Genomic DNA, 26,708 nt, shown 5'->3' with positions numbered 1-26,708 from the left:
AATTAAAACTGAACAACTATTTTCAGAGCTCAAGCTGTGCAGAAGTAGGTGACAGGCTGCATTGATCTCCAAGCCATCATTTGCTGACCCCTGCATGACACAGTTATTCACATGGGCTATTGAATATAGTTTTAAGGAAGTGTGGGTAGACTCTCATATTTGTATAAAACCTTTTGATCTAGGGATGATGAATCTTTTATGTAATTGGCCAAAATTCTGACCACTGCTCGTTAGGAATTTGTTGCTTTGAGGGAAGGCTATATAACCAGAAAGGTTGGCAAAATCTTCCCCACTGCCAAATGATGTGATCTAAAAGTGCTTTAAAATACTCTAGCCTCACCTGGTGTAAACAAATATTTATTTTTCTCATGTAATGAGAGGACTGCTGGTTTTTGGTGCAGTACTCTTGACTGTGTACAAGTGTGTTGCCTCATGATCCCAACGTGGTTGCCGAAGATCAGGCATTACATCTTCATTCGGGTCAGGGCAAGGGGGAAAGATGTTAGATGTATATGTTCAAAAAAATAAAAGTTTTCCAGAAGCCTCTCTCCCCTTTAGCAGTTTTCCCCTTACACCTCATTGACCAGAATTGACACAGACGACCACCCTTATTTGTAAGGGAGGCTGGAGAATTACAAAACACAATTTTCCTGATTCATTTAGACCAATTGTCTGGGACTGGGCATCTTGCCTCTAAGAAACAAATTAGGGTATCATTAGCAAGGAAGCAGGAGGAAACAAATATTGAGTAGAAAACTAAAAATTAAGAAACTGGCCTACGTACCAAATTTGTTCTGTTTAAAATTCCTACATTTTTGGAGGGAATTTCTGTAAATGTCACTGGACCTTTTGTCTTTTAGGCTTTCCCACTTGAACACTAGTTCTAACACCGGCTGAGTTTTGAATGAGTTTACAGAGCACACACACGTGTATTAGCCATGATCTATTTCCAGCTTTCAGGGTGAATATTACAAAACAAAACAAAGATTGTCTCCGTTAACCCACTGAGCTCACAGAAATGTCTGCTATACTGATTCCTGGCTTATTTTTATGCTGTCTAGACTTTGAAGAAGGGCTCCACAGACCAGGAGAAGATTGAGTTCCTAAAAGAGGCACATCTGATGAGGTATTGGGGCACTCTGGCTTCATTTTCCCTTCATAGGAGTAGAAAGCTTTTATATCCGATTGGCAAATTGTTAGCATTCAAAACGACCGGACGTCACAGATCACGCCCCAAATAAACATGGCTGAAGTTTGAACAGAAATATGTCTGTGGTGACAAGTGTTCTATAGAAACTGGTCTTCCAACAGGCAGTCCTCAGGCAAAAGTTCTTCCTTCCTTTTACCTTCAACAAGCAGTGTGTTTCGCAAGTGATGTCTGAAGCCATTCAGCTTTCAACATGCTTGTGTTCTTCTAAACGTGTGATCGTGGCTGGAAAATCCAGAGCAAGGGAAAGCTCGAAGGACAGGGATGTCGATGAAAATACCCTCTGTCTCAGTAATGTTGTCTTCGAGGTTAGAGTCCGTTGCTGGTCATGAAAATGGCTCAGAGGCATCTTAAAGGGAGGGCCTGAGGCAGTGGTCCCCGGGGTCCCAGCTGTGGGTTCTAAGCATTGGATCGGGGCTTCCTTGGTTTGATGTCTTGAGAAAATGGTTGAAGCCAAACCTGCGTGTCTGAATTGTCTCTCCAAAAGGAAGAGAATAATGTCACATACTTGTGATGACTGCAAATGGAGTGCCTTCAAATATCTTTTGAAGGGCATAGGTTAAGATTCCTTTCTTTACCAAAACAGAAACTACTTCCTGTGAACGTTTCTTCTAAAGATCAGCTAGTCTCGCCGTGCGCGCTGGCCACTAGGGGTTGCCGTATCATCTCTCTACGCACGTGGACCAGCACTTGGAAAAGGAGACTTGCATTTATGGAGAGAAAAACAAAACAACCCCTCTCCCCAACAGGAGTTTTGAAGGAAACTGGAGATAAAGAATTGCTCCATTTCCTAAAGGCTCTCAGCAGGGCTCCTCTTGCTCTCACGTCATCCTGTCTCTTTCCACCCTGTAGCAGGTTTAACCATCCCAACATTCTGAAGCAGCTTGGAGTTTGTCTGCTGAATGAGCCCCAGTACATTATCCTGGAACTGATGGAAGGAGGAGACCTTCTCACCTATTTGCGTAAAGCCCGGATGACAATGGTAGGTAGGAAATGGGGTCCCTGTATTGGTTTTGTGATGCAAGTGCCGTATAATTTCCCACTAAGTTTCTTTAAATTCAATAGGCTGCAGTTTGGGCTGCTGGTAGGACCTCAGGAGACACCTGTGGAAAGCATTCTTGTATTCTCTTCAGTTGAATTACGACAATTAGAATCCTGGGCTAACTTCTGGCATTTTCTGGTTATTTGAGGCTGTTTTTAGTCTTTAATGGGAAAATAGGTACCTCACTCCTTTAAAATCATGTTTTCTGGAGAACAGATGGTGTGGCTTTGGAAAGGCACATCTTTCTGTGTACTTAATCTGTATGTCTGTCTGTCCCAAACTGATACTTGCAAGCCCTGTGTCTTTATTGAGTACTCTATGTCCCTACCCAGTCGGCATATCTGTTTGGATTTTCGCAGGCATCTCAAACTTGTGTTGGCCAGAACAGAAATCTTGAGTTCATACCTCCTCCTCCATGCCATCTCTCCGCTTCCTTGCTTTCTCTTCCACGACCACACTAACAAGTCCAGCCGGCTTCGCAGTTGCGCCCACGGGAAGCAGGACTCCATCTTGTCTTCCCTGGCCTTCTCTCCTCGGTGCTCCCCTGCAGCTGTACCCGGCTCAGCGCAGACACCGCCGAGACGGTGGAATCAGGGCCAGCTGTGACAGCACCTGTGTGAACCTACCTGCTATCTCAGACGAGAAACACACGAGACAACACGAGACACTAATATTTAAATCTATAGGTTTTTTAAAATTTGGTTTTTATTTCTATCAAAGTACACATTCGATGGCTAAAACACTGAAATATAGAACAAGGTTTATAGTGAAAGACTGTCTCATCCCCACACGCCAGGCGTCTCCACGTTTCTTCTGGTGTTTACCTCTATGTTCCTCCATACTCTGTATGCTGCTACGCATGGAGTTTTTTCAATCTTGGGGGGAATCTCCTGACACCCTACTATGAGAGATGACATTTTTTTTTAAGATTTATTTATTTATTTATTTATTTATTTGACAGAGAGAGACAGCCAGCAAGAGAGGGAACACAAGCAGGGGGAGCGGGAGAGGAAGAAACAGGCTCCTAGCAGAGGAGCCTGATGCGGGGCTGGATCCCAGAACGCTGGGATCACACCCTGAGCCGAAGGCAGACGCTTAACGATTGCGCCACCCAGGAGCCCCTATGAGAGATGACATTTAACACTCTTAGACTGACTCAGTACCAGCCCACACCCCACCAGCTCTACACATTGAAAAGTTTGTTCCCCCATCCTCTGACGGTTATCACAATTTTCAGATACATCAATAGTGCAGACTTACATTACTATGACTATTACTTGCAGCTGAGTTACTCAAATGCTGTGATTATGGGTTTTTTTTCCCCATTGGACAAGAATATTAAATGCCTCTTTTGTTTCCCCCATTTGCTTCATTTTTTATATACCTCAACTCTTTGACAGAATTGTGGCACTTTTATCATTACGGTGAATAGATCAGCTGACCAGCACTTAACAGGTTTTTTTCTTGGACACTCTCCTCCTGGAGCCGATATGGGTCCTTGTCCTCTGGGCTCTCTGCATAGCTGTTATCCTTGCGGTTCCCTTCACATTTACCCTGCTAATTTCCTTGCTGGACCTTAGTTTCCTCTATTCCATGACTTTTTTGTTCTGTGGTAGAAGAGAGAAAGCACGAGAAAGCATGCATGTGAGGCAAAAGTCTCCTCTTTCCCCTCTTTTTGACAAAATGTCTTTTTTTCTTCCATCACACTTGATGCATAAGCTGGCTGGGTTCTAGGCTGAAACCCCCTTTGTCTTAGCATTCTCGTTTGTACAGTCGCCTTTAAGAAGTCGTATGTCATTCTGATTCCTGGACTTAGGATCAGTGACCTGCTTTTGGCCCCTCCTCTCTGGGAAATTTTAGGAACTTCTTATCTGTGGTACTTTTTACCAATCCGGACACCCAGTCTGGAAAATCACCCCCTTTAGTTCTGGGATTTTTTTATATTATTTTTTTGATAATGAATAAAATTCTTAGTCCCCTGTAGTTCCTTGTTCTTGAACCTCTATTAGCCAGATAAGAGAGCACTTTGTTCTATCCTTTTGTTCTATTGGTTTTCTCTTGTTTTCCAATTCTGCATTTGTGCTCCCAATTGTGGTACATTTCTGTAACTTTTAAAAGAGAATTTAAAATTTTAATTTTCCACAGACTCATTCTTATATTTTGATTGCTTCTTAAAATAGTATTGTGTTTTCTTTTTCATATGGGCAAAATCTTCTCTAATCTTTCCTAGGACACTAATTATTGTTTTTTTAAGTATTAATTTGCTTCCTGCATTGTCTTGGTTTCCTTTATCCTCTTTGTTCTGGGATCTGTTTGTAATGTGAGAAGTTTTTTTCTCCAACGTTTGTTGATTTGTGGCTGGTCTTTCTATTTAACAGTGAGGCCCAAGAAGTTGACTGGAACCTGGTGTCTGTGGCAGCTTCCTTTGGTTGTCATGTGGGACCGACCCAACCTTTTTTCATCGGGGGTCCCCGAATCGTCTAATGACAGTATCTGGGTGTCTTCCCTGGCACACCCCACTTTCCGCAGGGGGGAATCTGCTGGTCTCCTGCCTGGGCCATAAATGCCTAAGCCTCAGTTCAGGGAGGTGAGCGGGGAGGGGGTTAGACATCCGAAGGCTGAGTATACGAGCTTTCATTTAATATTCCTCTCCATTTTCAGCACGTTGTCTGAGTGTGACTGGTATCTCTGAACTTGGAGTTGTGCTGGTTCTGTGTGTGTGTGTGTGTGTGCACGTGTGTTCTGCAGTGGAAAGCCTCCTGCTGTGGTGGGAGGACCTGGGATCTACTTAGCTCCTAAAATAAAACTTCTGAACATTCCTCTTGCTTCTAGGCTTGCCGCTCACCCCTGCTTTCAGAGATGCCTGTTGCCTCCAACTGCAGAGCCTTTCGGGGCTTTTCTGGTGAAACACAGCCTAATTCTTGCCTTTCCCCCTGCAGGCAGCCAAGTTGTCTCTCGGCTCTGCTGAAAGACCACCCCTCCATCCGCTTCGTTTCTCCAAAATGTTTCATGCACTAAATTTATTTTCCTGATGTAGTTGTCCTCCTGAGGTTAAAAACAGTTTCCCTATACTGTCATAGTGAGGTCTGGGGAGAAAGTGGGACTAAGAATGCACACCTAGTCCCCCATCTTTAACAAGACCATTTATCTGTAGGTTGTGTTTTGTTTGTTTTGGGGTGGAGAAGAGGGGATGAAATGAAAATCTGGGCCAGCTCTTTCCAAATTATTCCTATTTAGTCAGGATCCTGATGGTTCTACTGATTGGTTCTCAAGTGTTCTTCCACTGCCTTTCCTGAGCAGGACAGCTTCCGTGCCTCACTGTCCTCACTCCAACCGGTGGGCACGATGCTGTTAGGAGCTGAGAGCCAGAACACCACAGGCTCGAAGTCCCCATCATGCTGAGGTCTCTTGGAGCCAGCCGTTTCTCCACAGGGAGTGCTCAGAAGCAACATTCCAGAACAGCCACGCGCGTCCTTCTCCCTATCCCAGCTCCAAGACCGCAGTGTTGAGTGGAATGTATCAGGATTGGCTGTGTCTAGCCCCATACCTTAGTCCAGTCTTTCATTCTCAGGATCTCAGTTTCTTCATCCATAAAATGGGATATTGAATTGAAAATGTTCTCAGGCTCTTTTTTAGCTCTGATATCCTAAGATTCTATTAAGACAGAAGAAAGTAAAAAAAAACAAAATAAAAAAACAACCTATCAAAATAGTATAAATACATAGCCAGATACAATCAATGCATCATTTTTTTGCTGCGTGTTTATTATACAGTGGTGAAGGATGTGGCTCTTGCTTTCAAGGACTTTGTCACATGGTAGGGAGGTAAGTCATATATAAATAACTCATGTAAGGTAGAAGGTAAGAGGACCTATTGGAGCGTAGTAAAGATTGTATCATGGAAGCCCAGAGGAGAGAGGTGATTTCCAACTGAGGAGACTTGGGAAGGCTTCATGGAAGAGTCTTCCATTTGAGACACAGCTGAAGTAGGGGACAGAACAGTCTCTGAAACCACACCTTCCCACATGAGTCATGAAAAGCTATGACTAGGAACAGACCCAGAGGGAGGTTCAGTATGTCTGGGGGGGTTGGCAAGAGATGACAGGTGACAGCCGAGGGCAGCAGCATCTGAAGTCAAGGAGCCCCAACATGGGGTGATGAGGTATCCCAACAGGTTGTCACAGGGGCTTTCAGGAGCAAGGGATAGTTAGACACGTAGGCAGGCAGGCTGCATTAAAATATGTCCGCAGGGACCGTGATGCCAGCCACCAGCCTGAAGTTCAGAAGCAAGATTCCAAGTGAGGAGCGTCTTCAGTCGAGTGGGCTTTGCCAAGAGCGGAGCAGGATTCCACTCACAGAGGGACCAGTGAACCAGTCGGGACACCCAGCAGGGACTCAGACACAGGCCAAGAGACCGGTGTCTGGTGTCTGCTGGACCCGAACAGTGTTGCGGGGGGGACTGATTCCTGGGAGTAAGATCAAGCCTTGCTATCGGACCGAGGTGTGGTCGAGCAGGACCACGGTGATGTTGAATCTGAGAACATGGGGAATCTTCCTGGTTTGGGGACAAGACATGAGCTCGTTGGGGGAGGCAAGGGGCGCAGCACTGGAGAGCACTCATCTATGAGAAACTAAGGGATTTCTAGGTTGGGAATCATGTGAGATACTCAGTGAAGGATGTGGATGGAAACCAAGAATAAGAAGAGCATTCCAGAATGGTAGCAGAAATAAAGAGGAGCGGTTGAGAAATGCAGAGCAGGTATAAAGGACTGCAGGTGGCCCAGTGTGGCTGAAGCATAGATCAGGAGAGGAAACGCTAGGGGACCTCCCGCGGAGGTAAAGACAGGAGGCTGCAGCCTGCGGCCAGCATGGAGGCTGTGCTTAGGAATCTCTAATAGGCTCCCCAGGCAGTGGGGCCCAATGGAGTGGGCTCGTTAAAGCACCAGAGGCTGGAGACAAGTTTGGGATGTGTCAGATAGGGAGGATAATGGCCCGAACCAGGGTAATTGCAGGGAAATGGCGGAAAGACAATTTACGAATGTAACCTCGGGGAAGGAACTTTGAATTTTTTCCATATGGTACCAGTAAAAACTTCCACTGGCTTTTTTAATGTAGAAATCACTGCAGCTGGTATAGGCTCAACTCTAGATGCATGCTGGCTCTCATGGAGAAGAGGAGGCATCTGTGACCTTGAAATAGAGTGCTGGTTTATGTGGGGGCTCATCTGAGGAACAAGCCCATTGTCATGACTGACATTACAGTGTGACAGCTAGTAATTAAACTAGCTAGTACTGTTTAAATTATCGTGATTACTTTTTACGACGGCAGCTATTATTTGTTAAGTGCCTGTTGTATACCAGCCAGATTCCGTATCTTACCTCACTTCCTACCCGGCCGGTATTATTATTATTCCCATTTTACGTATGAGAAAGCTGCTTAGTGAATTCAGCTATGTGAGCAAGTTCACACAACTCGTAAGTAGCAGAACTCGGTTTCAAATCTTGGTCTGTCTGACCTGACACCCTGAGAGCCTTCTTATAAAGATCCCATTTGGCCTCTGTCTACTAAAAATAGGCTTAGTTACATTCATTTCAGTAGAAAGTATGCAAATCTAGCTCTTTTCCTCTTTGAATTCTTGTAACTGTAACTAAATGTACCTTTAACACATCACATATATGTTTTGTACAAACTGGAAAAGTACCTGTAACTTTTCTTTCATGTCTTACAGTTCCACGGTCCTCTACTCACCTTGGCTGACCTTGTAGATGTGTGTGTAGATATTTCAAAAGGTTGTGTCTACTTGGAGCACATGCACTTCATTCACAGGTACAGTGCTATTCTAGATACGAGGTTCCTAACGGGCCTTGACACAATAATCACCTGTGGTTGGGGTAAAACCTACAAGATAATTAAACATTTCATTACTTCAAAATAACAAAAGTTTTTGTAAAATGTCTCTCTTCTCTAAAGACCTACTAGGGCTCCTTGTCTGATCTCTGGAACTTTATGATTAGCATTATTAAACATAGCTTCTGCCGCAGGGATCTGGCAGCTCGGAACTGCCTCGTGTCCGTGAAAGAGTATACTAGTCCATCACGGGTAGTGAAGATTGGGGACTTTGGACTCGCGAGAGACATCTATAAAAATGACTACTATAGAAAGACAGGGGAAGGCCTACTCCCCGTTCGGTGGATGGCTCCAGAAAGTTTGATGGACGGAATCTTCACTACTCAGTCTGACGTATGGTGAGTTTAACAGGACACGGAGGAATTCAGGCAGAACCAGCCAATGTCAGAGACAGAAGGGACTATAAGAGGTCATCTAATCTTGTGAGACCATTCCTGAGTCTCAGTATTTTCACCCCTCACCCTCATCAGTTTTGATCCCTTATCTTACTAGTGTATGTGATACAGATACATTTACTTCAAGTATTCTATCAGTGTCCACAAATGTGGTGGCTATGACTAATAGGAATTGTACATATGACTCGATGTCCAAGTATGTGTCCAAATGCCTACTCTTTTGGGATGTGTGGTCATTGATTTATAGGTAGAGTTTAAATCATGGATCTTAAAAATAATATGACATTGGGGAGGGTTGGACATGTACTTATTATTAGAATAAGGCCACTCATCTTTGCTCGCGGACCCCAAATTTTGATTAGAGCTACTCAAAATGTAAAGATTTGTTCAATAACTTTTAAGCTGGACTGGCCCCAGGCAAAATTGATGATGAGATAAAATTGGACCTCAGTGTTGCCAGTTCACATTCATGCCTTTCCTCTCCACGTCTACTAGCATTCAAACGCAGGGGAAAAAAGGTGAAGTGCTTTCTTGCTTACCTCCGCGTTAGCTGCATGTTGATGCTATGAAAGCCTTAAGTAATGGAGGTCTGCAGTGCAGTTCCAGCTGGGAAGGAGGAGCAAAGGGTGTGTGTGTGTGTGTGTGTGTGTGTGTGTGTGTGTGTGTATGTATGTATGCCCCAAGCCTTCCTATCACCTTTGAAGTGTTGCTAGTAGGCAGTTGCTTTTTCCATTTTTCCTGAGGTCAACTTGCTTTTAAGTCTCCCATTTGCCTTTTATGGGGCCAATAATGCCAATCACAAAGTAGGCCCCGATAGCCCCGGGAATAATTACATTGGACAAACTACTCTAGACATGATGTTCGTAATAAGGATAATTAAAGTAAACTCTTTAACGTCCTTAGGTCTTTTGGAATTCTGATTTGGGAGATTTTAACCCTTGGTCATCAGCCTTATCCAACTCATTCCAACCTTGATGTTTTAAACTATGTGCAAACAGGAGGGAGACTGGAGCCCCCGAGAAATTGCCCTGATGATTTGTAAGTTAATTATGCTAAGATAAGCACCTAAAAACCAAAAACATGTGCCCATGCAATCTTACGCCTCACTGGCATGGTTTTTTAAAATAAAAACTGGAATTTATATATTTGTGTTGTCTACATAAAAAGTCAGTTGATTGTAACATTTAATTTACTAAATGCGCGATGGTCTCTTTTTATATATACATGATATTTCACTTCAGAAACAAAATTTAGAAGAGTAGAATATATTCATACTCTTGATAGATGAATTCTAATGAAGATAAAAGCTTTGTGTGGGTGTATACACACATACTCATTTAATTTGGATGATCTAATTTGGCTAATTAACCTTGATTTGCATATTAGGAGATTGTATTAAATAGGAATATATTGTTTAAAAGTTGGATTGCCTCTGTTGATGCAGCTGATATTGGGACATAGTAATATTAAAAATTACAGAGGTTGTGATCTATTTATGAACTTAAACAAAGTGACCAAGAATTAGTGACTCGATGAAACTGAACCTGACTGCTACTGAAGTCTAATAAATTCGTGATTCTCAGGAGAGTAAGCGTTTTGATCTAATTATAAAGAAAAATAAGCTCAGTTATGTTGCTGAGTAATAATCTGTCTTCTTGCAAAAAACCTCAGCAGAAATAACGAGTTTCGAAACTTTTTCTAAGGGATGTTTGACCCCAGAAGTTTCAAAAGGAACAAGTACTGAACAAGTTTAAAGTCCTCTGTTACGTGCACAAGCAACATATTATATGCAACGTGTAGGTGTTTAAACCATGGCCCCAGCTCTTCGGCATCTCCGAATGTCTTTTGAAAGAAAAGAAATGCACATGGAACAGTTGGATAACAAGCCGACATGTAATCAAGTGCTAAACTGTGTGGTACAGACAAGTGCAGAAGGACTTAGCAGTACGCGGCTACGCACCACGGCCCTGCTGCCTTGACTATGTTGTGGTCTTTTAGAGGATTATTCAGACGGGAGCCAAAGGATGATTAAGAACTGGGCACCTTGGTAGGATGTTCTACTGGTGAATGTTTTTGTGTTATTTAAACCTTCCAGCCAGAAGAAGGAGATTGGAATCACTGCTTGTTTCTGACTGAGCTTTTATAGACTCTGGGACATTTACATGATCGGACGCACACATACGTGATCAAGTCTGGTGACCGTGCTTAAAAAGGATGCATGGTCCTTTTGGAAGAGATGGAAAAAATTCTGGAAATAAGTCAGAAATGATACAGAATTTGAAAACCTTTGGTCTAGCATTTGAGGAAAAAGCCCAGCATACTTAAGCATGAAATACTTTTTTATTGGTTAGCAAACTAATCCCTGCTTTGCCTCTTACCTATCAAACACTCAGAAATTTTCCCCAGAATTTCAGGCACACCACATTTTTATTATCCTGTTAGAATTTTATCTGGCCTATTTCCCCCAGGGGGCACCAGGTACCTCCTCACAATTACACAGTTGTTTTGGATAGGCACTTTAGGAATCCGTCACTGAATTATACATTTTAATCGATGTGTTCATTTATTTTGGAGAGGATGGAGGTGGATAATTACTGGACGGTTGTAGAGCAGAACAATGTAGGTATGTTGAACTTTGCTTTACCAAGATGTATCCAAATATGCAACTAGGAGGAGGAGGAAGAAGGGATGCTAGAAAAGTGCTAGAAAAACATTCCTGTTTATAGGCAAAGATATCCTATATAACATTTATGTTCTATATTTATATAATGTATACTTATGTAACTTCTATCACTATATAGCTTAATATTCTATATAACTTTATGTTGAATAATTCATTGGTTGGATACATTGTTGCCCTAGTTTTATAAAAACACAGTTCCCTTAAAGCCCCAAATTTCCATCGGCGGCTTTGGCGTTCATCTGAACATTGGTCATTAAAAAGTAAACAATGCGCCCCTCCTCCTGAGGGTTGCAGGCTCTCAGAGCCCCGGGAAGGGTTAAGGATGCACTGCCAACCAGGAAAACAAGTGTGCTAGGAAATGGAGCTCGCAGCCATGCCATTCAATCTGGCCACGGCCTTAAGTTGTCATGATAAAGATTAACTACTCTCCTTAGAGTACAGAGGGAGCTGATTTGTATTTGAAGCAGTTCTCTGAGATCACAGGCCCAGCTTAGAGGGTTGAAAGTCTGCGCTGAGCCTCGCTGCACCTTCTATTCACGGCCTAAATGCTCAGCACCTGGATGCACTCTGGGTCAGGTGAGCCCATCGATGGCTACGTGGTGCTCAACTATTAATGGAATGCAGGAGTTCAGAGCATTCCTGCCCTTCTTTCCGAAGCCTGGGATGTATGGTGGAAAGCCCGATCCTCAGTCTTCTCGTCAACTTTCAGTTTGCACGACATCCATGCGACTCTTGAGAAGAGACGGGAGCAAAGGGCAATCTACTTCAAGTGAGGGCTCTTTGGGGTTCTCTGACAGGTGTATCACAGGGGCAACTGAAATTACTGGAGAGAATCTCAAACGTAGGAGGCGGCGATGGGAGGGCACGAAGGTTCACCGTCTTATTTTTACCTCTTAAAAAATATGTACACCTAGATGCTAATTGAGTCTCTTTGGGATTGGGTATAACGAGTAAGGGAGTTCTGGAAAATCTGTATTTTATGTGCTTTGTTTCAATACCTATAGAAACTCATCCCCTTCATACTGAAAGATACTATGAAATTCTCATCTGTTGAATTTCAATTGCTTTATGAACTCAAGGACTTTAATACTCACAGAGACCGATAATGAACATGGCTAATGAATCTCATGCTATTTTAAAAAACACTGAGGCAAAAAAGAGTAAAGGGTTGGCATGGCAAATGGAGGAATTTGAACCTGAACACTTAGCCAAGTGAAATATTTCAAGTATGAGTGAGTATTTTGTAGAGCTAGAAAAACCAGGCTAGGGAAATTTTAACAAAGTGAATGAGCTGTAAGTTTATTTAGAGTACTATGCTTGAATATTTGTAACTGTAACTTAGCACAAGTGCAATATTGAATTGTGACAAGTGCATGATTGTAAGGGAAGACCCAATGCCAAAGGTATAGCTGCTGTTGCTAATTTACCAGAAAGATATGAGAAATGCATTTTTTAGGAGTTGCTAAATTCATAAACGCCTTTTCATCCCATTGCCAGCTCAATGCTGTTTAAGAGTAAACTGCACTCTTTCTTTTTAAATGACTATCGCCTTCTAGCGCTCCTCTTTTCTGGATCTAGGGCAATTCCCTGCTCATTTGCTCCCGGATGGTGGGAGAGAAAGATTTGATATACTATCAGTTCATATATTTTTGCCATCAGAAATTTAAGCTTAATGATTGGGTTCAATGTAAATGAAAACCACTTAGACGAAAGACAATAGGAATGTTGAAATAAGTTACAGGGATTGAACAAGCGGTTGAACTTTTGGAGGGCCATGTGAGTGGGTGAGAAACAGACTAAGGGGCGACTGTAGGGATCATTTCTTCCTCCTTCCACCCTCCTTCCTTCCCCCTTTCTGTCTTCCTTCTCACTTTTTCTTTTCTCTCCTTCTGAATCATCTCTATTAAGTATCTTGAGTCCTTTCTAGAAATGAAGCAGGTTAGGGGTGTCTGGGTGGCTCAGGACATTAGGCGGGGGCCTTCAGCTCAGGTCATAGTCCCCTGTCCTGAGATCCAGCCCTGCTTTGGGCTCCCTGCTCAGTGGGGAGCCTGCTTTTCCCTCTCCCTCTGCCGGCCACTCCCCCTGCTTGTGCTCCCTCTCTCTCAAATAAATAAATAAAATCTTAGAAAAAGGAATGAAGCAGGTTGTAAATAAACAAGCAAAAAACTTCATAATTAACATATGGCAAGTGTTGAGAGATTCTATTTACTTTTTGGTAATCTCTTTGAATTGCGACTGTATTTTCAGAAGGGATATGATTCTTATGACGAAGTATGCTTTCTCCTTGCATCTCTTAGGACAACCCTTGGGTGAATCATCAAGATTCTGCTTTAACTATTGGTTTAAACTGCATGATCGAATATAAGTTATGATATTTTATTTCAGAGTCTAAGCATCCTTCATTCTATCTTTGTATCATTCCTGTTTTTAAATGAGAGGTTATAAAGAAACATGTAAAAGATAGGTTCTCAGCCATGATTCTCATTTTTAAGTAGAACCAAGTTTGGCACTCTTATGCCGAGAGTGTAAATTCCTTGTTATGTATCTGAAGTCATCAGATGAATGCTGGAAAATAGACCAATATTAGGTTTCCCCGTAATACTCTGATATTGAGTCCCAACTCTGACCTGAGGCGCTTGTCAAGAAACGAAAGAAATGACAGCGGGCTTTGCATGCTATCCAATGATGGAACGGAGGTTTTCCATGATAATTTCTAACATAGAGACTAGCTATTTTAAATACAATACCTATAATGATTTCTTGGTCATCATCGCCTGGTGATTGAACACATCCTTACCCTACTTAACCTGATAGTATAATGAAGACTAAAAGCATTAGAATTGGATGTTTCTATCTCAGGTTCTGCCAATAAAGATCTATGTGGCTTGGAGTAATCTTAGATTTTGTTTTAGATGTCAGTGTATGAATGTAAAGTCTTCTTAGTTTTCAGTAATTTTTATAGCTGTAAATTGCCTTATGTGTTGAGTAATTGTTCTCCAACCATCTATTTATCTATTTATTTGGATTAATAACTGTTAAAAATAATAACTTTTCAAAAGAAATAGCTTTTCTTTTTCTTTTAAAGGTTTTATTTATTTATTTGACACAGATAGAGACAGCCAGTGAGAGAGGGAACACAAGCAGGGGGAGAGGGAGAGGGAGAAGCAGGCTTCCCGCCTAGCAGGGAGCCCGATGCAGGGCTCGATCCCAGAACTCGATCCCAGGACTCTGGGATCACGCCCTGAGCCGAAGGCAGACGCTTAATGACTGAGCCACCCAGGCGCCCCAAGATATAGCTTTTCAACAGAAAGTTGTCATGTAGCAAAAGTAGTAATATTGCAAGCTACTATTAAATCAGAAACCAAAGATTTTGTTCTGTTTTATTTATATTAATTATGGAAAACTGGCAAAAAGTCAAATGTGTCGCCTTCTAAAATGACCTTACATGGACTACCAGCACTGGCTGCCTAATGATCTCCAAGCACCGTTTACTTTCCCGTCTTTACCTGTGTATCCAGGTGGAATCTGTTGACCCAGTGCTGGGCTCAAGAACCTGACCAAAGACCCACTTTCCGCAAAATTCAAGACCAGCTGGAGTTATTCAGAAACGTTTCCTTAAACAGTATTTCTCAATGCAGAGAAGCAGCAGACCCCAGTGGAATCATAAATGAAGGCTTTGAAGGTAGGTTTGATTCTTCTTCAGAATTTTCTGGTTTTCTCTCCAGTGTGAATTGAAGAGGTAAAGACGGATATCCATAGAAGACATTTTATGGTGAGTAAGAAGGATAATATACTGACACCACCCTCATAATAACGAAGTGCTCATTGTGCTCTTCTTTGGAAATTATTTTGATTTGTGCACTAAATTAAAGAAAGAAGAATAGTGATATGGCCCCTGGATTTATCATCTAAGGTAGTAAGGAGGAGAATTAACATGTTAGCCTGTTTTTGTGAGATCTGTGTTCCTTCCCCTCCACCCTCGTCCAAGTTTCAACCTCAAGTGCAGAGCTGAGTTAATTATAGACGGTTAGCTGGTGGTACATTATGATCATTGGTCTAGGCAGGGCTTCTCCCTTGTTTGTTTAGTCCCTTTATCTCCACATTCTTCTCCTGTTCTACTTCCTCTTTCCTCTGGCCAGGCAACCATTCGAATGCTTTTAATGTATATCTTTTTATTTGTATGTTTTGCTGCAAAATGCATATTGTTTCGTACACACACATGCTGCTGTGTTTGTAAAGCTGCTTTTCTTATTCACTGAGCACTGTTTTTAAGAGCCATCCATGTTGCTATGTATATATCTAATCATTGCTTCTAACTCCTGAGTAATTTAGCAATGATTATTGGAGTGGCTCACGCCTCGTTAAGGTCTAGTGTGAGTCCGCAACTTCAGTAATTTGTAAATGAGGCAATAATCTTCTGGCACCATTCTACTGTGATGGACAGACTAACCGTTTTTAGTTCAATGAAAAGTACAAAATGGAACTAAAGCCCAGTAGTCACTTAATTCATTTCCAAAATTAGATTTATAATATGTTCGCCTACTTGGCTGTAGAAAAGTGAATTCTAAAATGATCCACTCCACCAGCTCTAAAACTCCTTCCGGCTATTAAAAGTTCACGGGGCGCTTTGTGAATGCAGACATTTTTGCTTAGAGGTAAAGCTGGCAAGAAGGATGAGTCAGAATCTCTCCGAGATCAGGCCCCTTCCTCTTTGCAGCGACTGATAATGGCCTTGGAGGAGTCCAGACCTTTGCCTGGAGCAATGCTCTTGACGAATAGCAGGGAAGAATAGGAAGCGCAGGGTGAACATCTGCTTGTCTTGCAGGCTGTGTTTCTGAATATGTATGGGGGTAACTTAGACGCCATGACAAGCGTGGAAGTAACACGGATCATTTGGCTGCTTTAAATGAGCAGTAAGTGACAGACTGGCGAGGGCTGGAGCACGCATCACAGCCCTCATCAGATAAGCCTTGGTAATAGTCGCACCTGCCTTCTTATCGTGGAGCTCTGCGAATTCTGAGGGCCAGGGGCCAAGCCCCATCCTTCTGGAGGGTTCTGTGCATATACATGCCTGTGTGAAGATCACACGAGATAAGGAAAAACAGACCAGAAGCCATTCTAGATACTATTGAGTCCTTCTCATTTGCTAAGCATTTACTTAACGTAGTTCTCTAAATGGAATTTTGAGAAAATTTTTAAAAAATGATTTCAGCAGTTACACTGACTTGTTGGCAAGGCATAGTGTCAAGCACCTAAATTTAATGTGTTCCATTGGGCTGTTTCAAGAAAAGAAAAAAAAAGGAGACAAGAATATTTCTTTCCCTTGAGCAATTAGCATCAGTTTCTTTAATTTTGTCTATAAAGTTTAATAGCGAGCGCTGCTTCTATTGGCTGTCCCTGTCACAGGTTGCATCTCTGTCCCTGCTGTTCTGCGGAAGCTGTTCGAATCTGCTCCTCTTGGTCTGGTTCTTATTTGTGGTGACCTCACGTACGGAAACTTGAGAGAAACCACAGTCCGAGGTTGTTTACCAATGCGTAAAAAGAAATCTTTTGTTCCTGAGACAGATAAACGGCAGTAACTGAGTAGAGCCCACTGTGTAGACACGTGAACGGCAAGCAGAGAGTGGTTTTACTTACCTGGCGTTGAAAGCACGTTTTTCTTACTAAATCACTGCTCTTATCTCTGTAAGCAACACTTAACTGAGAAGACCCTGATTCAAATTTGCGACGCCTTTTGTAGACCTTATAAAATTCAGCACAATTACCTTTTTAAAGCCTTAAGAAATAATTTCTGTGTTATTTGACATCAATCATAAAAAGGATTCCTGATTCCTTTCCAGTTTTCCTTCGAACTTTTCCAATAATTAATCTCAGTAATTGCTCTCGCTATGTTATTTTATAACTGTATCTACATTTTGAAGATCTGTGTTATGAAAGTAATTTATGTTTATGGTTTGAAAACACATAAAATTATCTAAATAGAATAAAAAGCAAAAGTTTCGTACTTCCTCTCTATCCTTACTCTCCAGTGCTAGCCGTAGTTAGCAACTTGGTTATATGCTTTGAGATATTTTATATGCGTATACAACCACTTACAGAAATATTCATTTATGTGTGTTTGTAAATGTATTGGCTGGATTCAGAGACAAAATTGATGTAATCTAGAGGACTAGGTGGGATATCAATTCTCTAGTCAGTTCTATACTATATTTTTTCTTATAAGTGAGCTGATGTGTAAGGATTTGGGGAGCAGGTGATTTATGCTACATCTTCTTCAGGGAGCGGGAGGCATTTTCTCTTGCCACCAAGAGAATCCATGTTCTGTGGGAGTCCAGAGGAAGGATGCCAAGTCCATATCATGTGTCAGAGAGTCAATAAAAGTCACTGGGAAGAGGTTACTTCCAAGCTGAGTTTTGCAGGGAGGTGAGAAAAGCAGTATTGAAGGATAGAAGGCACAGTCTGTAGAAAGGCAGGGAATGATAGAGAATGGGGCGTACACGGAACTGCATATAGTTTATCACACATGAGGGTGGGAGATGGCGAGGGAGGAAATTGGAGGGAGAGTCTATTCATACATAAAAAATCAGGTAAAAAAAAAGAAAATTACTGGAAGCTGAATTAGTGAATGGTAATGGGTATTGAGAGGAGGACATGAAGCCCAGAGTTAGACGTTGTAGGATCTGGCATCTAATTGAGTGACAGAGAGAGGGGACAAGGATGAACCCTCGTGGTTTTGAAACTAGGTGGAAAGCGGTGCTCTTCCCAGAGATGGTGGGACATAGGAGGAAGAATAGCTTTGCACAGGTTTGGCTTGAACTGGCTATGGGCTAAGTGGAGAAGCCTCATATTCAGTTGAAAGATCTGTCCTATAAATATAGGTAGCTGAAGTCAAGGGTGTAGATGAGGTCATTCAATTAGAGTGTATAGAATAAGAAGAGGAGTGGATGGTGGATGGGGCCTAGAGAACAGCTAAGATATTAGGGACTGGCAAAAAAAGATGGTGGCATGGAGAGAAGCCAGAAAGGGACAGGAAGGTCATAAGAGAGTATTGTCAAAGCCAAAGGAGAGAGAATCATGGAGGAGGGAGTGGTCAAATGCTGCAGAAGTGAAGAGTTCCAGGGGGATGCAAGGATCTTATAGTTGACGTGTATTGTATTTTAAAATCTAACTCTTTGCTCATGGAGTCCTTTCCTTCTAATGTGAGTGGACATTATACAGAAATCACAGAGGCTGCCATATGGGGTTTAAGAGGGCCTGAGAGCTGAGCTTTACCTCAGCCTCTACCAGAAGTCTCTATGAACCCTTACGAAAATCTTTTTACTATGTTGCATTTCTTAGTTCATCTGTGAGGCTGAGATAAGTAACAAACAATGCTCACGTTAAATATAGAGAACAAAACCCTTTTTGTGAATGGCTTTTATTTATTTTTCTTATCTTTTTTAAAATTTAAATTCAATTAGCCAACAAATAGTACATCATTACTTTCAGATGCCCAGTGCTCATCACATCACGCACCCTCCTTAATGCCGATCACCCAGTTAACCCATCCCCCCACCCACCACCCCTCCAGCAACCCTCAGTTTGTTTCCCGTAGTTAAGGGTCTCTCATGGTTTGTCTCCCTCTCTGATGGCTTCCCATTCAGTTTTCCCTCCCTTCCCCCATGATCCTCTGCACTGTTTCTTATATTCCACATGAGTGAAACCATATGATAATTGTCTCTCTCTGATTGACTTATTTCACTCAGCATAATACCCTCCAGTTCAGCTAATCTTACTGTAGCCCTTTTTTATGTGTCATTTACTGTGCTATGTGGGTTAACTACTAAATACTCACAATAGCCCTATGACATGGGCATTATTATATCACCATTTAACAGATGAGAAGCCTGAGATTTAGCAGTTTGCCAAGGGCCATACTGCTGAGGTGGGGCTGGCGTATGGCTTCTGTTCCGGTATGCCTGGGGTATGGCTTCTGCTTTCAGCCTTCACAGAAACATGGTTGTCGTAAGGAAAATACCCACACGCTTTCCCCAATTTGTTATCAGTAGTGTGCTGTGCATCTAGGGATAGGGAAAGAACCTTCTACTTCTTTTTTTTTTTAAGATTTTATTTATTAATTTGACAGAGACAACCAGCAAGAGAGGGAACACAAGCAGGGGGAGTGGGAGAGGAAGCAGCAGGCTCCCAGCGGAGGAGCCTGATGTGGGGCTCGATCCCAGGACTCTGGGATCACGCCCTGAGCCGAAGGCAGACGCTTAACGACTGAGCCACCCAGGCGCCCCAAGAACTTACTACTTCTGGCTTACTAGAAAAGATACCCCAATTTGTCCTGGTCATTTAGGTGCCAAGTTGTTGGCAAACTGAATTAAAATTCTAAATAATTCAAAAAATAGTGAGGCAGACAGACATGCAGAATAATGATGCAGGAGGAGTCTAACAGGGAATATAATCAAACTCGGATCAATTAGATAGAAACAAGCAATGCTGTGCCATGACAGAAATTCAATTTTAGTAAAGGAGAAATTCTCATTCTGTTATTTACGACTGATGTGAATCCTGAAGGTAAGGAATGGAAAGAGATACTGAAGTCACTAAAAATTTTGATTGTTGAGATGTAACTGAACAAAAGGGGCAGAGAGAAGAAATAGACTGGCAGGCAGAGGTTGCATATTTGCAAAGGATAGAAATCACAAAACAGTCCCTTCAAGGGAAGCCTCAACTTCATTACCTTTTTGCTAAGAGAGAATGTGTTTAATAATAGTTTACCGCTCTGCACACTGGTGGCATATTTAGCAAAGCAGTAAGATGTCTGTCTTGACTGTTATTATTGGAGATACATAAGAAGGTAAGAGAGCCAATGGAAGGACTTTTTTTGAAAGAAAAAAAAAAAAAGCTGGGGGGTGGTGGGCATTAGAATTACAGGGAACAATAATACCATGCCTATCCTGTGGTCCTACTGACCTAATGGGGTAGAGAGGGGATAGAGAGAGATTAGTAACATATCTGGACATCTAGTAAAAATATCCCAGTGACTTCATCCAAGCATTTTTGTAAACATCACCTCATCAGTCCCAGAGAGTTCTACAGGAAACAAATCTAAATGCACTTCTGCTGTTCTAAACATAGCCAGTCAGCCGGCATATGTCTCGTCTGTAAATACCCTGTCTTGCTTGGAAGTCTTTATTTTAATATTTCCCTCTTAAAGAAAGGGTTGCTGAGTACATGCTATCTTTGTTCAGGATCTCTGCCTTAAGTCTGACCTGCAGGCTTTCTATTCAGTTTTAAACAAAAATAAACAAACAAAATACCCTCCTCCCCACCATCTCTCATAAGTTCTTTATGCAATAAGAAGAGGTACTGATTGCTGAAAGTTTGCCAGGGTCAAGTTACTAAATATTGCTCTAAGTACTCTAAACAAATGAAGGAGCTAGCTAATGATTTTTCTTTGGCGTACGGTGCCAGAATTTGTAAAAAGAATTTATCTGCCTTATAGAAAAGGTTTTTTCCAAATAACTCAGCAGGAGGCAAAAAAATAAATTAATTAATGAGTTAAAATCGCGTATGGATAGAACATTTCCAAATATGTTATTTAATGGATTAAAGGTATGACAGCCGCTGATAACATGAATAGGTAGAGCTTTATCGTACATTTAAGTTTTGAAATTTTCTCAATTTTCCTTTAACCTAATTTCTTTAAGCCTTTTCAGGAACACCCAAATTTCCTCAATAATCTGGGCCCCCTGGACTATTTAAAGTTAAATATCTTATTTCTTGCTGTCACTTTTTGATATTTTTGATTGCTATCATTATATATAGAAAATTGTTCTTACGAGTGTCTCAATGGCTCTTAGTACATGTTGACCATAATCGTAACAGCAGGATGCATCCAAAGATATTCAGCATTTAGGCATTAACCAAGCTTGGCATCTGATTTCTACGGGGTAGATATTTTGTAACACTATGTGACTATCCATGTGGTTTGCAATGAGCTATAATGATGTTTGAACGATGAAGAGGAACAAGAAATGATGGCCAGGAGTCTGTGACCCTGTCTCTCCACCATCTTGTCCTTCGGCAGTGTGGGAAGGTCGGCACAAGAAATGCACCCCTCGTAAGACAGAGGAGGGCTGGTAATTCACATGCTCTTACAATAAAATAAGCTTGGTAGTTCAGGCAGGTCCATTAAATCCCATTATCAAAAAGTAGCTACAGTGGTACCTCCCTCAGTTCTTTGAAGTCGTTTCTTTTCCCCATATTTCCATTTAAATTCACGCCAAAGAAACCCAACCTGGGTGTACATCAGAGCTAAGGACAGAAGGTTGGCAGCCCGGCCGGCCTCACCTCCTTAGTGACACCCATTTGGAAGCTTCTTGCTGGAAGAATGATGAAGACAAAGCAAAGACCACCATCTGTTGACTGAGATGTGTCTGATTTGTAAAATATGACCCAGTTTGAAAGAGCAGTAATATTTCCAATCATAAATTTTTCATCCAGGGAATAACACTCAGCAGTTGGAATGCATTGACCACCAAAAACAATCCCCATACTATACATTTATATATTTATGTTTATATTGTGTATTTGTCCCTTTTAATTACCAGAATTTTGTGAAATGTTTCAGAAGATCTGCTATTAGGTTTCAGCAAGAATTCTTCTAGTCTTCTATGTAAAAATGTCAGTCTTTAAGTAGAGAAAGATAAAATAATATGAGCGTAATTGTGAAGAAGCCTGATAACCCACTGGCTGCCCATTTTTCTGCTGCCACCCTGACCCCCCCCACGAGCGTCCAGAGTCTGTGCCTTTCAAGGACTCCTGTGGGGCACACCGCTCACCCACTTGGCCCCTCCTCACAGAGCACAGCAGCTCTGCCCTCCCATTGGGGAGGGTGAATATGGGGACACAGTCTGGGTTCAAATTACAGCTGTGTGACCTTGGGCAAATTATTTAACTCCTCTGTGCCTCAGTTTCCCCAACTGTTAAATGAGGATAATACTAGCATCTGCTTACTAGAAGAATGAGCTAATATACGTATATAGTTTAGAATAGTGCCTGGCACATAGTACATTCTCTGTGTTAACAACAACAATAATCACTGTTATATTTCATGTCATCTTCCTTCTCCCTCAACTCAACTCTACATCAAAACTTGCCAGGCCTATCCATTCCTTACCAGCCTTATGAGGTCTTAAGCATGCTGGGGTGTTTATTTGCTTAGTGGTATTAATGCAACTTGTCCCAGGGAGAGAGATAGCTGAGGGGGACCAGCCACACTAATTCAAACTCAATGCGCTCCTGCCTCAGGGCCCTTGTTCTTGCTGTTCTCTTTTCCTTGAACATTCTTCCTCAGATATCCACGTGTTGAATTCTATCAGCTCAGGTCTCTTCCTGAAATTTACCTCATTATAGAGGACTTTGCTGACAATTTATCTAAGGTAGCAACCCCCTTCCACCCCCACTGTTATTTTCTTGCCCCATTTTGCTGCCGCTCGTCACCACCCGGCACAGACTTTGTTGGCTGCTAGTTTATTGTCTGTCCCCCCTCATTAGAATGTAAACCCCAAAGAGGAGCAACTTTGCTTGGTTTATTTTTGTATCTTCAATACTTAGAACACAGCCTGGCATGTGTTAAGCATCCAATAAATATCTTAATGGATGATTAAATTACTCAACCGAAAAGAATATTACCTTTCAAGGTGGATATTTTGGCTGGTGGGACTTTAGACAAAAAGGGCCATTGTAAGGCCACTTACAAGGCTGTGACCTGTCCAGTTATACAGAGTTATCGTCTCTGCACTCTCGCCACATTTTCCATATTCCTTTATTATATACAGCGCACACTGTCTCCTACAGTAAACTGGCTGCTCCCTTACTGGACTACAGTAGCCTCAAAGGCAAGGAGCACGTGTTGCTTATCTTTGTATTCCCTTGGTGGTCCTCATCAATGCTGAACCAATGGATACGGTTGGTATTGTTATAATTCCTGTACAGCCTGTATATTAGAGATACAGAAAGTCAAATAGATACTAGTATAACTTTTACATTTTTTTCACAGATGAAGATGGTGGTGTGATCTGTTTGAATTCAGGTGACATTATGCCAATAGCCTTAACGGAAACCAAGAACCAAGAAGGGTTAAACTATATGGTACTTGCTACAGGATGTAGCCAAGGTGAAGAAAATTCTGAGGGTCCTCTAGGCTCCAAGGAATCTGAATCTTGTGGTCTGAGGAAAGAAGAGAAGGAACCACATGCGGACAAAGATCTCTGCCAAGAAAAACAAGTGGCTTACTGCCCTCCTGGCAAGACTGAAGGCCTGAACTATGCCCGTCTCACTCACAGTGGATATAGAGATGGGTCTGATTAATAGCTCTGTTTGGGAAATGCAGAGTTGAGATAAACACTCCCATTAAGTAGTTACTGAAAGAAAACCCGAGTAGAATGATAGATGTGGTGGTAGTCTATGCCTCCGAATTAACACTGAAAAGTTCCTGAATTCTGAGTTCTTGGTTCCAAGAGCCAATTGATTTCAGTTGTGACAATCCCCATAACAACTGGCTAACCTTCAGCAGAATTCCCAAGTGAACCACTAGACATTTGGAAAGCTTAGGAAGACTCAAGAATCTGGAAGGGAAACTGCCCACCCCCTTGAGGCCCCTTAGTCCGTTGCCCACCCTTCAGTCTGGGCTGCACCAGAAGCACCTTGGTTAGATGGTGAGAGACAAAATAGCTATGTTCAGGGACCTGAAGGAGAGGGGTGAGAAGCATGCTCAGGGGGCCGACTGAGCTAGATTACCCCCAAAGGGATATATATATATATATTGAAATGACAAGATAACTCTACAGATACAGAAGGAACCAGCACTTAGGATGCGAGAAGTCGTTTGGAATGCTATTAGTACAATATTGCTGCAAGAGATCTTGGGGGAAGATCTACATTATTACGACCATAAAATATTGTCTTTAATGACTACTCTCAAGTACTTTGTATTTTGGAGGCTTGGAACAGCAGCTTCAGTCATATTGATAATAAGACCATGAAGAGAGCTCTAAGTCCTAAAGTTCAGCCTTCCACAAACTTTGGGTTACATAAAAATCTCTCCGTGACTTGTGTGCTGCTATGGAAATGAGCTAGTATAAAGATGGCTTGCATTTGCCGTGTCTATCTTACACATAAAATACTTAAGATTACATTTAGTATCAATTCTCCTTAAAACTAAATATAAATGATTATATGATGTTAATTTAAGCCCTGTGATTTTTAGCAACTACATGAAATAATAGATACCTAAATGAGAACTATTAAAAACTTTCCTCAGACAAAGGCTCTGATTTAAAGCCAATCACGTTTTTGCAGTCACCCGTTTAAATCTGAATGCCTCAACTGCTCTAAGGGCAATGCTAATGAAAGCGTTCTGCATGTTGTCAGTTGCAGTACACGGGATGTTTGCTAGATATGGAAAATCCTTTGATTATAAAATTTGCTAAAAACTCCTGAAAGAGGATCACATATCCATTGGCACCGGGGAGAATTTGGTTCATTTTTTAACTTGCTTACTGCCTGAGAAGCTGCACCCGTGGTTGGCTGCATGGTGAGGGACACAGGCAGGTCAGTGTGTGAGTTCTGTGGGGGACAGCCCCTCAGGAAAGGTCCAGGACCTGCGGCCTCTGCTACATCTGTGATTCCACGGAATGAGGCGGGATATTTTCTCTCTCATCTTCTGATGTTCTAATGGGCATTTATCATTCTTTTCAATAGCCCAGCATATGAAGCCCCTGCCATGTTGGGGAATTCCCCCACCTTTATCTTCTGGGTGGGAGCTACATTCCATTTGCTTCCCCCAAGATCTCTTGAAGCAAAAAGGCAGCCATGTGACCCCCACCACTCAGACACGCCTATGACAGGCTTCTAATTGAGAGGTAAGGAAGCTAAGACACAGGGCCCACGGTGAGTCTTCCCAGGTGGTGGTGGCGACTGCAGTTGGTCTGACTCCTGGTCTCCAGTGTCCTGGGCCAAGAGAGTCTGCAGAGCAGATCTGGAGCCTGGTGCCTCTAGCAGTCGGGGTGGCTGGATTAGACTGGTTCTGTGGTCTGCTTTTAGCAAGTGCTCCTGGCTCCAGTCTGGCTCTCGAGCCCTCCCAGGGATTTTGTGAGTTACCCTCGTATCCTTTTAATAAATGCTTTTCTTTTAAATCAGCCGCAGTCCGTTTCTGTTGCTTGCAACCAGGACTTTCGCTCCGCCAATGGCACGGACCTTAATTTTGGAATAGACAAAGAAATGAAAAGTGTGTAGAAGAACCGGATTTTCGGTACATTTGCATTACAATTTGGACAATAGAGAAATTTACAGAATATCTGAGGGGAAGAACCCATAAAATACCATGTTTCAGCTAGGCTATAAATGTAAATTAGTAGTCTTTTTAATAATGCATAATGAATAATATTGGTAGAAATATTTAATGCAAAATAAGATAGTGGTTGAAATCTCATGGGTAAAATTTATTATAGATCAAAGTGATAAAACATAAATGACTGGTAATATTGAAAACTATGTAAGTTAATTTGGAAAAATCAGACCTTATAATCAAGAGGGAAAAATCGGCAATGGCTAAAAATGCTACTTGTTAAAATGTTTTTCACTAAAGGGGCTCCTGGGTGGCTCAGTTGGTTAAGCATCTGCCTTCAGCTCAAGTCCTGACCCTCCTGAGCCCACACTGGACCCTGCTCAGCGGGGAGCCTGCTTCTGCCTCTCCCTCTGCTGCTCCCCCTACTTGCACTCTCACTCTCTAAATAAATAAATAAATAAATAAATAAATAAATAAATAAAATCTTTTAAAAAATGTTTTTCAGTAAAAATCAATGGAAGAATAAAATCTTAGCGATAAATTTTTTATCTGCAAAATATGACTTGGAAAAAAAATGGCTCCTAAAGGCAAAAGTTACAACTGGTAAGAACAAAACACGATGATACAAAAACCAATCAATAAATCTAACCTTCATTTTACTTTATTTTCTTTCTCATTGAAGCACAATTGGCATAAAATATCCTGTTAGATTCAGGGATATGTCATGGTGATTTGATATTTTTATACATTGCAAAATGATTCCCACAATAAGTCTAGTTACCATCTGTTGCCATACAAAGTTATTACAATATTCTTGACTATATTCCCTGTGCTTATGTTCCCTAGGTACAATACGTCCCCATGACTTATTTATTTTATAGCTAGCAATTTGTACCTCTTAATCCCCTTCACCTCTTTCACCTTCACCCTCCCCCTCTGGTAACTAACAGTTTGTTTCCTGTATCTATGAGTCTGTTTCTGTTTTGTTTTGTTTGTTCATTTGTTTTATTTTCTAGATTCCACATGTAAATGAAATCATACGGTATTTGCCTTTCTCTGTCTGACTTATTTCAATAATATAGCAGATATAGCAAAATACCCTCTAGGTCCGTCCATCTAACTTTCATTTTAAAT

General features: G+C 41.7%; 1 protein-coding gene across 3 annotated transcripts in view; it reads left to right on the top strand.

The window, feature by feature from the left end:
• The window catches only part of ROS1 (ROS proto-oncogene 1, receptor tyrosine kinase), a 118,879-nt gene extending 93,452 nt beyond the window's left edge, over positions 1-25,427 (top strand). Inside the window, exons 38-44 of one of the 3 annotated variants that reach the window (XM_087865415.1) lie at positions 1,062-1,126; positions 2,063-2,189; positions 7,977-8,074; positions 8,290-8,493; positions 9,454-9,588; positions 14,752-14,915; positions 23,286-25,427. In XM_087865415.1, coding sequence (XP_087721541.1) covers positions 1,062-1,126; positions 2,063-2,189; positions 7,977-8,074; positions 8,290-8,493; positions 9,454-9,588; positions 14,752-14,915; positions 23,286-23,596 — 1,104 coding nt within the window. In that variant the 3' untranslated portion in view covers positions 23,597-25,427. The other 2 variants (XM_087865414.1, XM_087865416.1) reach the window with 2 other exon arrangements.
• The last annotated feature ends 1,281 nt before the right edge of the window (positions 25,428-26,708 follow it).

The sequence above is a fragment of the Ursus americanus genome, chromosome 11 (genome assembly GCF_024610735.1).
Source record: "Ursus americanus isolate L20-20 chromosome 11, mUrsAme1.1.p, whole genome shotgun sequence".
NCBI lineage: Eukaryota > Metazoa > Chordata > Mammalia > Carnivora > Ursidae > Ursus > Ursus americanus.
This window is presented reverse-complemented; position numbering and strand designations above follow the sequence as displayed.